The sequence below is a fragment of the Papaver somniferum genome, chromosome 1 (assembly GCF_003573695.1).
Source record: "Papaver somniferum cultivar HN1 chromosome 1, ASM357369v1, whole genome shotgun sequence".
Taxonomy (NCBI): Eukaryota; Viridiplantae; Streptophyta; class Magnoliopsida; order Ranunculales; family Papaveraceae; genus Papaver; species Papaver somniferum.
In genome coordinates, this window is record NC_039358.1 from 36,388,448 (window position 1) to 36,399,997 (window position 11,550).

Consider the following 11,550-nt stretch of genomic DNA (forward strand, 5'->3'; position numbering starts at 1 on the left):
TCATGTGTGTGTAACATAAGAGATTAGGCGTCTATTTATATAGATAGAGGAAACCCTAATGTTAGACACGGGGGCATCTTAGTAAATAAACACTGATTTATAACATGATGGACGTAGTATTTTTTTTGACTAAATCCGCGGTTAATCCGCATCCGGTGTGTATCACTCGTTGATCCGCGGGTGATTGGGCCGGACACGGTTGGATTTGCAAATCCGCAATTTTGACGGATTGGATGCGAGTGATTCCTAATCCGCAACCGTCCGTTGCACACCCCTAATAAGGTGACTTACCGGGAGCCCATCTGGCCCAGGAGCCCCACGTTCAGGTTTGTCCAACCCTCCTTATATTCACATCCGAAGTAAGTGGCTATGGGGTGACTTAGTGAGCCCACCTAAAACAAACAGCAGAACCTTTTTTTTCCTTCTCCTTCCTCTGCCTGACTTCCTCTGCCTGACTTCCTCTATCCCTTCCAAGTTCCAACTTACCCATTACTTACTTCAGCACCAGGTACTCTCTCTCTCCCTCTCTCCTTCTCAGTAGAAAGTCCATTATCTCCTCAGTTTTGTTGATTCTCAACATCTTTTTTACTGCTGCTGAAAACCCTTTTCTCTCAGGTCATATAGAAGATTGGGTTTTAATGGGGACTTATGGTTTCTCTTCAATTTTGAAGTTCTTTCGTGATTTTTGTATGAAATCTATAATGGGTTTTTTGTCACTTAGGATTTACTTGATAAGAATGGTGTTGTTTTGCGCGTTAGAAGTTGATGCAAAGTATGGTCAGAACGGGCTCTCTTGAGCTAATTTCTGGTTGAATTGGTTATGGCAATGCAATGTGAATTCTTCAGTAAAGTCTGTTCCTGTTAAGTGTTAATGAAATCATATGGTACACGAGAATTGTTTGATAAAATTCCTCATAGGGAAATTTCTGTTTTCTTTGAGGAAACTTTAAGATAGATCAAAATGTGGGACAAATATCCTAACAAGATACTCTAGTTCTGGATTGAATACTAAGTAAACAACAAGATAAGTTAACACATGATAATTCAGTGTAGCTTGTGTTGATTTTTAGATTGTCAGTTGATATTTAGAAAAGTGGGTTTGGGGTTTTGAGAATTTCCTGAGAATGATCTCGTTTTGCAGGTACAAGAGTTGTTTTCCAGTGATGGGTGGTCCTCCCACATTGGCAATGGATAACAAAAGCTCTCCCCAACTCTCACCAGGTGTTTTAATTGTTTTTTAATTTTTTTGAAGGATGATTTTGGTATTCAACTGTCTTTTTCCCTGAGTGCATTAGTCTCCTTAAAGTTTAATGTTCTTGTAGTTATTTGATGGATTCCTGTATTATTTGGCCTGACATGTATCCTTTCATAGAATCAGAAAAAAAAAGACTTCCCCACCCCACCTCCCACATAATATGCTGCTTTTTGTTAATTGTGTAACTGGGAATCAGCTCTATTCCTTGTTTTAAGCAGGTGGTATGGTTTTGCAGATGCAATCAAGAATTTGTATACCTCTCAAGCGGAAACCCAAAAGCTTTTTGCCTCAGTCAGCATGGAGAAAGAAAAACCCTTCGACTTTTTCCGTGTTTTAGTTGGTATGTATGGAGACTATTAATGATTATCTGTCTAGTTTTGAATTGTAAAAAAGAAATGTCACAGTGTCTGATCTTGGGCATTTGGAGTTGCTCAAGGTTGGTGCTTTGTTTGCAACATATGGATATTGAACATATAACTGTTTTCAAAAAAAATCAAAAAGGAATAAATTATGCGTTCACATGGGCGTTACTTGACCGAAAAAGATTATTACTGTATCTCAGGAATTGCTGTTCACATATATATTAGAATTTACTACTTAGAAGTTGGTTTACTAGTTACTATTTAGAAGTTGGTTTATTAGTTCATGAGGAAAGATGTGGGGTAAACGTATACAAACATGTAAGGGGAGATAAGAAATGTATACCTGAAATCGAAGCTGGTACTGTTTCTGTCTTCACCAATGTTGATGTGTTTCTAATAGTTATGCTTGAACTTTGTAGATGGTGTCATAGCAGGAGGTACTGCTGGTGTTGTTGTCGAAACATCTTTGTATCCAATTGATACAATCAAGACTCGTCTACAGGTAGGTTACTTCACAAGGAAACCGTAATGGGTAACTTTGTGTTGCTAAATCAGCAATTCTGTCTTTGGAAGTAGTTGTTGGGTCATAAATCATGTAATACTATACGCATTTGCAATGCCCATTCTGATTTTTTTATTTAGATTTCTCATTCTTTCTATCTTGATTATTAGCAGACTAGATAGAAACCTGTTCAATTTGACATTCACGTTCATTTATCAGAGCTCATCTTCCGCTGCCCCACACCAAATTAGTTGTCTGTACTTTATTTCCATTTCAGGCAGTACGTGGAGGAGGAAAGATTGTTTTGAAGGGCCTTTATAATGGACTAGCTGGAAATCTTGCTGGTGTCCTACCGTAAGTTCCTGATGATCAAGTTATTTGCTGTTTTGCATCTGACCTTTGTTTTAGATTAGAAGTTCTCGTGTCTCATGACATTTCACTTTGCAATAGAGTTGTTGGTTGGTGTTTCAAACCATCTGAGTGGTTGCTGGTATGAAAGTCGCATGTAGTATCTTGAACCAGTTTCAATGTATAATGAGACCTAATTTGTTTTACTAGCACTGCTACTTTATATCTTAGATGTCAGTCTAGCATCTATGTAAAATAATTTATACATTTCTCTACATGTCCACCATATTTGTTTGCTGCCTTTTAGAACATTTTAGAGTGCTTCTTTGAGCCTACTGCAGCATGATGTTGAGTCAACTCAGCATTTACTATATGAAAATTTCATCTCAAGAGCATTTTAGAATGCTTTGATTTGTTTCTAATACTAGGGTCAAATGATATCCCAGCTTTCCAATTGCAAGGCCGGATAATATGTGCTTATCATGTGATGATTTGATGGGTCCAACTATTGGATTGGAAAGTTGTCAAACTGGTTTATAGAGTTAGTTTTCCAATGAGCTAATTCTTAGCATAAGCATCTGACAATCTTTGGATTTATCTTTGGCTAATGTTGTGTCATGATCTGAAACATATACTACCATTCTGTATCACATTCTTCTACTATTTTATATTCTGTTGCATTTTTCATTGTTGTAGACCTAGTCGAACCAAATTCACTGATATTTAATCTTCTTTACAGGGCATCTGCCATATTTGTTGGTGTCTATGAACTAACAAAGCAGAAACTGTTGAAGATGTTTCCTGAAAATCTGAGTGCTTTTGCTCATTTGGTAAGTGAACATGAGTTTTTCGAACCTCGTGCCCTCTGGTGAATTTTGAGTTTTCTCAAAAGTCCCGATGCTAAAATTATTAGTTGGTGCAGGGGGTACCTCCTTATATGTTTTTCTTACCTAAGTAAATGGATTGACCAATCTATCACTGGATTTTCAAGCGATGTCCAGAAGTGTGTGTTTCATTTTGCATCAACTTCATCACACAGCTTCTTAGTATAACTATAACATATAACCATAAGAATTTGTATCCTTCTTATTCCAGAAATTTGTTAAATTCATGTAGACTGCAGGAGCCATTGGAGGGGCGGCATCTTCTCTTGTTCGTGTACCAACAGAGGTAGCGGAAGTTCGTCTTTTCTCAGATTCAATAAACTCGATTGTTAGTTGTTTACTCATCTGGAGCACTACTTAGGTTGTGAAAACAAGGATGCAAACTGGACAATTTGTTTCTGCTCCTAATGCTGTTCGCCTTATTGTTCGCAAGGAGGGTTTCAGAGGTCTATATGCGGTATGTAAACCTTATTTTCCTTTTAATGTTGCCTTTATTTTGACTTAATGTTTTAAGTCTGCAATCTATGTGAGTTTGACTTTGAAAAACTGTTCTTCTGTTACAGGGTTACAGCTCCTTCCTATTAAGAGATTTGCCATTTGATGCTATGCAATTTTGCATCTATGAGCAGATTCGAATAGGTTACAAGCTTGCCGTAAGCATCTTCAGCTAGTGCTGTAATTTTTATAGATTTTTACTTTCCCAAATGTTTCTGAAAAAATTGATTTTTGCATTTGTTTATGTAGGCAAAGAGGGATTTGAATGATGCAGAGAATGCTGTTATTGGTGCTTTTTCTGGTAATCAATTTCATTGTATCAGTTTTAGTTTACAAAATTTTGTTGCTATACGTTACTAAATTTGTCTTTAGGAATGTGCGTTTTGAATGTGTCTAATTCATCACCTTGATTATGTTATTTTAAAGGAGCAATAACTGGAGCTATAACCACTCCACTCGACGTAATTAAGACGAGATTAATGGTTCAGGTACTATAAATTTGAAATTATCTCTTATTATGCTTGGAAGTAAGTTTTCGCCTGTTTATTTCTAATCTTTTAAACTTATGCAGGGATCCGCAAACCAGTATAAAGGAATTGTAGATTGTGTTCAGACCATAGTTAGAGAAGAAGGCGCTCCTGCCCTCTTGAAGGTATAACATAGCTTTCTCCATGTACTTAGAATGTAGTTTCAGAATTGAAACAAGATTTCTTTACCCCATGAAACTAGACTTTTGATATATAACCTCGTACTGCTCAAATGCCTAGCCAGTTGTTCGGTTTCATGATTCATGTTATTTCTCTTCAGGGTATTGGGCCAAGAGTTCTTTGGATAGGTATTGGTGGTTCAATTTTCTTTGGTGTTCTTGAGAGGACAAAGTTGTTACTTGCACAAAGGCGTGATGGGAAACAAACCCCGGAAGAATCCTTCAAAAAGGATTGATACGAAGCCCTTCCCATGTTTCAATTTTGCAGAATCATAGGGTGTTATGGTTCTTTTCATACCTTTTGTTGCCATAGATGATAGTTAGGGTGTCAGGAATTCGATCATGATCTCATGCAAATTGTTGGGTTAGTAATAGTTGTCTTAACTGAGTGAGAAAAATTAGACTATTGTAGTATTCCGTCTTTTTTTTTTTTTTTTTTTTTTTTTTATCTTATGATTTTATTCTTTTTGTGCTTGGTAAGCCCAATATTTGACTGCACCATTTGGAGAAATACACAAGATCAAGCAAATTTCACTGTTGAAATTCAAGTGGATTTGGTAAATTTCTCTGTGAAAATTCACTTGTGGAAAGTTCATTTACATGTTTCTCATTGTAAGAATTACAACAGCAGGGAACCCCAGAAGGAAAAGAGCGGAACTTTGCTTTTAAAATTGATTTGCATCAATATAAATATACAACAACAGTCGGGCATTCCTGTAAGGTAAAATCGGAAGCAACTTTAGACTATAACTGCCCTTTTTTGAGCTACAACTGATTGTCTTTGTTTATGAAATATTGTTTTTCTTTTGAACAAAACGCAAAAGAACGCTAAGATAACCATGGCAAGGAACAAAACTTCCATCATAGTCCATCCCCAAAGCTCCACTTGATAGCTAGAACTGCAGTCAGTTCTTACTTGCTTTCGTTTTTGTAGACCTTCCGGATCCAGAACGAAATCCAGGCTCATTGCTTCATCTTCCACCAAGATATGTGTGGTCTTTGATTCGTAACCTGGCATGGCTACCGTGACTACAAGACAGATAAGATGCAAATAAGACTTGAATCATGGAACCAAATAGTAATCGGTTAAATCATTAAAAAATTGAAAGGGAAAACTTAATGATGAAGAATGTACTCAATATAAACCAATCCGCCATATGGACCTCAGTGTTTTTTCAGTTCATAGGAGCACAGGGCCAGATCATCAGATTTGTCCAATTGAACTCAACATGGGTCCCAATAGAATCGAGGACCCCTACAAAAACTTAAATGGCTTTATACCTTCATAGTGTTCACCAGGAGCGAGTAGACGATGGTAATCCCCAAACACGTCACCAGCTTTAACCTGTTAATTTGAAGATTCAGAAAGTAGGTTTGTACAAAGGAAACCAAGGCATGATCATCCAACTATACAAATTATAGAAAATGTTGGTCGATGTGTAGCCCATCAATAAAATTCAATAGTGACAGAACAAGCTATGGCCATTTGGATCAGCTTCACACAACTCAAAAATGTACAAGTAGAAGATCCTGGGACCTAAGATTGAATCTTATGGGGATAGTTACTGAACCATTTCACAACCAGCGGTTAATGCTTTTCAGTCTAGGTCGAACCAATTGATATAGAGTAAAAATAATCATGGAGATGTAAATTGTAATCTGAAATGGTTTGGAAATATACCGTGTAATTGATTCCCTTGATTATGACAGAGGCAGGCAAAGGCTGTCCACACTCGGTTGATAAGATTCTTCCATGTACTCCTGTCTATAAAAAAAACACCATAATATAGAAGTAGTTTCAAGACGTAACATATTTTCAATGCCAGAAGGGGCACTAGATTTGAGATTTAATTCATTATTTTTCTTTATTTGTTGGCTAATTATGAAGATTGTTCTAAAGACCAACTTCCTTGATGTTAAGCCAAAAGGGTATGTGCAGCTTATGTTTATCAAGGTTGCATATCATGCTATATTACAGTGTAACAATGCAGGACAGAAGCATAGTTATACCTTGACGATAAGAAAAATTAGTTGACATCATTTAAAGGTTGGTCCCAAGAAAAATTAGCTGACATCATAAAAAGGTCGGTCCCAAAAGGCTTCATCATTCAAAAAATAAAACAAAATAAATTGTTCCACAATATGGTACATAAAGCTTACCTTGACAAGGCTTGCAACAAGATTCAACATACTCATTCTGTTGTACTCCCATAGAGTCAGAAGCTGCAAAGTTAAACACATGGAAAAGAACCAGAAATTAGCCAATGTTTGCTTGAGATAAAAAGATCATAGATAACTATAAAATTTGAATCATTTTGTGTTAATCAACCAGCGAAACCATCCTTCCATTGACTGCAAGGTGGTCTTAGGTTTCAAGGGAAAAGACAAATAAACTTTCAGTGAATAAAATGACTTCATGTTGTAGATACCATAACTTATCCTACTAAGTTTCTCACAAAAAGCATCAAATCTACCCAACATGCAACCAATAATATAGCACTGTAGGAAAGAAAACCAAACCTCTGTTGAGTTAGGCCATTTGTTTTCACTTATTTCCAAGGTCAATTCAAAGCAGCCTGCATGTATGTAGTTCCAATCTTGCATACCACCATATATAGGATACCTACAGTTATTTTTCTTTTATCAACAACCGATTTCACAGAACTTAAAATGGAACTAGGAATTTTGAAATTGATAAAAACTAAATGCTGAATATAAGATATTTTGCCATACCAAGCTGCACCGTTGGTAATTCCTTCGTTAAATTCTTTGCTAAGAGACATGTTATAGTGAGAACGGCTATAAACACTTGCCATGTGCCGGAAGGTTGTGTCATCAGGACATGCATAGTATACTTTCCTGAAGATGCACGTTGCAGAATAAAACTGCAATCAGCATAAGAATAATTAAAAGAAAGCTATCCTGCAAAGTCAACACTGATACAGGTGTTATGAATAGAGTATATCAGGTGCTGAAATTAAAAAGTATTACACATATTTCATTTCGTTGTCTTACTCCAGTCATGTTCATAAAAATAAACCCTATGTGAATTGAGTTATCAAGTGCTGAAATTAACAAGTAGACATCTTTTGTTTTGTTGTTTTCTTCCCCATCACGTTCATAAAAAACAAACCATCTATACCTCAACAAACGTCACTACTTTGATGTAAGGCACATAACAGAAAGGAAACTACCCTAGTCAGACAGAAGTCTCAAGTTACTCAAGGTTTCCTAAATGAAATCTTAAGAGATGGAGTTAATGAAATTACTTTTGATTCTCAGAGCCATCCCATGGGAAATTTGCCACGAGCGCACCCTGCAAAAAGATAGAAAATTTTAGGAAGGGTTCAATGTTTCTAAAAAATCCTAAAGTAACACTGCCTACAAAATTTTTCTAAATAAGATGGAAAGCCGATAACTTGGTCAAACTCAAGAGTTGTAGAGCTTATATATTCTAAATTCTGCCTAATATGGCAATATTAATGTTGCTTTGCAAGCAGAGTTCACTAAGATAGATATTTTTTCTCCATTTCCCACCAAGTTTGTGTAGATATTGAGGAGAATTCAGAAACACAATGCAACTCTTACGAATATCAAATGACATAAATACTTGATGTTGATGCTACTATAATAAGAGCAGAAACAGAGAATTTACCCCATGCAAGGTGGCTGAGGCCGTGAAATGAATTTTTTTCAGCCAACTCATGATTGCTTTTGTCTCAGGTTGCCGTAGGCCCAAATCATTATTTACTGAAAAGAACTAAGCACATTATATGTTAGCTTATATTTCGTTTATAGTTTACTCTACGAGAAAATGAGAATGAATAAACCAAATATGCAAATACAATAGATTTTTCACTCAATGTTGATACAAACTGAAACAACAAATTTGCAAATAAGATAACTGAAGGCGAATACTCACTTGGTCTGGAAAGTCTCGATTCAGGTCAATGTTGTTTGCATTACCACGTTTTTTCAGTGAGTACCCGTCTGGGTTCATTGTGGGAAGTATATGAAGGTGTACATTTTTTATGATCAATGTTGCCTATTGGACAGAAGCACAAGTCAAAATATATCAGAACTTCAATAGAAACGGGACAAAGCTTCTAAATTTTTGACAGTCACTTAAATTAAATAGGTTGTACTTAACAAATTTTTAGTATCTTTACTTTAGTACTGAAGGCCCAATTATAAGAGCAATGAAGAGAATCAGCAAAACCATGTCCACAAAAGTTACAGTTTGACAAGGGCAATACCAAGGGGTCTGTCATGTAATTGTTGCATAACCAATTTGCTAAATGCATCAGTAGCTCACGTCCAACAGGTTCATCTCCATGCACATTTCCAATGAACTGAAACATCCAATGATTTCAAATTCAGCTAAAATTTCAACCAAGAAGATAAAAGCTCACACCAAGAAACAATTTCTCATATGGAAAGATACAAAAAAAAATGCTTCGCTCTAACCATACCACAAACACAAAGACAACGATTCGCCCTAATTTGTATGTAGCTAAACTCAAATAGCTCAAAGCACAAAGAGCCCTAAAGAACATAGGAAACAGAATGACCTGTAAGCTATTCTCACCTTAAATGCAGGTTCAGGCTCTTCAATCCCCGGATTATCGGAAATTTCCAAGACCCACTACACGAAATGAACCAAAAATAACTTTACTCAAAAACAAAACACAATATTTACTCAAAATCAATAAAATAGAAAACGTAACAGCAAGTGAATTATGTAAAGTTACATTACCAAATTAACTCCATTAACACTCTTCCCGATACTGCTCATTTTTCAATCCAAAAACCCCTCAAAAGAGAGAGACATAAGATTAAGTCAGTCAAAGCTCTTAAGCAAATTCACATTCAACCAAAACACACAGAAAGGAATTGCCTTTGTATCTGTAAAAATCAAACCTGTACAGTCTAGAAATGGCACTGCATTTATGAGCAAACTGCTTCATTGCTTTCTCAAGTTCTGTATTACTCATATACCCATGACTTAAATCAACACTGTTGTATTCCAAAACCCAACATTAGAATCTAAACATATTTTAGAAATAAATAGAGAGAGAGGGAGAGGGGGATCTGTAAGTACCTGGGAGGAGTTTCTCCAAATAAGTGCCGGCCATGGCTATGATCAACAGAACCTGTTAAAACAATCAAAAAAAATAAAATAAAATCAGCTTAAACCCAGCAAAGGGTTCTTTAATTTCAATAAATCAAATCTTAAAAAGGAAATCTTTTTGATTTTGGGTTCCATAAAAATTCATGATTGGGTTGATAGAGAGGGAGAGAAAGAGAAAGAGACCTGAGTGATTGAAACTGTGTTCACCTTCACCCCCTCTAGCAATAACAAGATCTACTAAAACAGAGTAAATGAAGAAAGTGAAGATGAATAAATAAAGAGAAGAAGAAGAAAACTCCATTTAAGACTGAATCAGAAGAAACCGATTTCTGATTTCAGCTCTCATTTTACTCTCTCCGGTGCATTGAACTCTGAAACGTATTAAACGAATTTAGAGATTTTCTTTTTTTATTTTATTTGTTGCTTTGAGTTTAACCTTTTGGTTTACCCAATGGTAAGTCAGTAATCACGTTTTCCCAGCTTCTTAATTTGTTGATCACTTTTTAATACACCTAAAGAACCTCGTTTAATTGGGGCCCCTGAAAACGATTAGAGACCCTTCACTACATCACAAAAAGAATTATGAAATAGCAAATATGGATTATTCCTTATCCCAAAATATTTTTTAAAGGCTGAACTACCCTTAATGATTAGTATTAGTGATTAGTTAAGTTAAGCTAATTAGTTAGTTTAATTTAAAATCAGATTTAAGAGTAAAAATTTGGGGGGAAAAAGTAATGTGTTTGTGTGTTGAGAAGAAGAAGAGGAGTTTTTGTGGGAAAAGTTAGTGTTTTTAGAAACGAGTGATTGTAGTGGAGGAAATGACGTTGGTGAAGCTTCAAATAACAAAAATGATTGTGTTGAAGGTGAGATTGTCTCAACTAATCCTATGGATTGGATGTTTGATGAAGAGATGTTAATAGAGGAAGCCATAAATAATGGTGGAAATGAAGATCTCATTGCTCAAAATGAAGGAACCAACTCTCAAAATGAGGAACCCCAAGCTCAAAACAATCAGGTAAACATCTTATACCCTTCGATTTGTCTGTTTGGTGCTCCAAGTGGTGGATCGAAGGTCACTATGAAACTACTCAGTGTGAGGGTCGTCAGAGTCGGGGGGTGTATACCCAAACGACTCTGGCAGGTCGTCCACATACTGGCACTACTAATAACGACTCAAACCTGGAACTTTTCCAGGTTATGAAAAGTCGTTAAGGTAGTGTGATACAGACTGACGACCCCTTTTAGTTAGGAAGCCTAAAGTCGTTATGTTTTTTGGTTAACATAAGAACGACTCTAGAACCAAAATTCTCTGTAAATTGTTACACTTAGGGTCGTCGTTTTTGTAGTCATATTAAATGACGATCCTAGCTAGCCATTGCAAAAGTTATGAAGCGTCGGTAGTATTCATAGTAATATGGTGTAACGACTCTTGCGCTGGATTTTCATAATTTTTTATTTCATAGAATCATTTCATTGAATCGTAAAAGGCATACATCTTGCATAGCGTTGCATTGAAGGAAATGGAATACAATAGATAATAACGGAGCACTTAAACACTTATCCATAAAGGTTGTAATTATACATGGTTCCATGTAAGATAAAGTAGCAATCGTCGAACTCAAACTTCTTCTCACGAAGCAGCTCATATCGCGCATACGCCTTCCCAACTGAAAACACAAAACAAAAAATTAGTTAGTACTGTTGAAATCTTTCGATAAGTTTTACCTCTTGTTTAAATTCCTTACTCTTATAGCACCCAACATATTGGGCATGGCTTCCCTAACGACATTCATTTCTCTTTTGAAAGCTTGACATTCGTTGAATATCTCCTCGAACCGTTCCTTGACTAGTTTCAAAGACCTTG

General features: G+C 36.1%; 2 protein-coding genes across 2 annotated transcripts; one reads left to right on the forward strand and one right to left on the reverse strand.

The window, feature by feature from the left end:
* Window positions 1–387: 387 nt before the first annotated feature.
* LOC113283246 (S-adenosylmethionine carrier 1, chloroplastic/mitochondrial-like) lies at window positions 388–5,114 on the forward strand. Its single transcript, XM_026532448.1, has 13 exons — window positions 388–508; window positions 1,142–1,221; window positions 1,491–1,595; window positions 2,037–2,119; window positions 2,397–2,473; window positions 3,207–3,297; window positions 3,584–3,637; window positions 3,713–3,808; window positions 3,915–4,004; window positions 4,096–4,147; window positions 4,273–4,334; window positions 4,418–4,498; window positions 4,654–5,114. The coding sequence occupies exons 2-13, from the start codon at window positions 1,164–1,166 to the stop codon at window positions 4,786–4,788; spliced, it is 984 nt and encodes a 327-aa protein (XP_026388233.1). The 5' UTR covers window positions 388–508; window positions 1,142–1,163; the 3' UTR covers window positions 4,789–5,114.
* Window positions 5,115–5,135: 21 nt separating this feature from the next.
* LOC113283241 (carboxypeptidase SOL1-like) lies at window positions 5,136–10,081 on the reverse strand. Its single transcript, XM_026532438.1, has 15 exons — window positions 9,867–10,081; window positions 9,654–9,705; window positions 9,473–9,568; window positions 9,309–9,339; window positions 9,141–9,197; window positions 8,809–8,904; window positions 8,475–8,597; window positions 8,208–8,312; window positions 7,822–7,868; window positions 7,286–7,411; window positions 7,073–7,175; window positions 6,713–6,775; window positions 6,234–6,317; window positions 5,834–5,897; window positions 5,136–5,581 (listed from the first exon to the last, which is right to left on the reverse strand). The coding sequence occupies exons 1-15, from the start codon at window positions 9,982–9,984 to the stop codon at window positions 5,292–5,294; spliced, it is 1,455 nt and encodes a 484-aa protein (XP_026388223.1). The 5' UTR covers window positions 9,985–10,081; the 3' UTR covers window positions 5,136–5,291.
* Window positions 10,082–11,550: the final 1,469 nt, after the last annotated feature.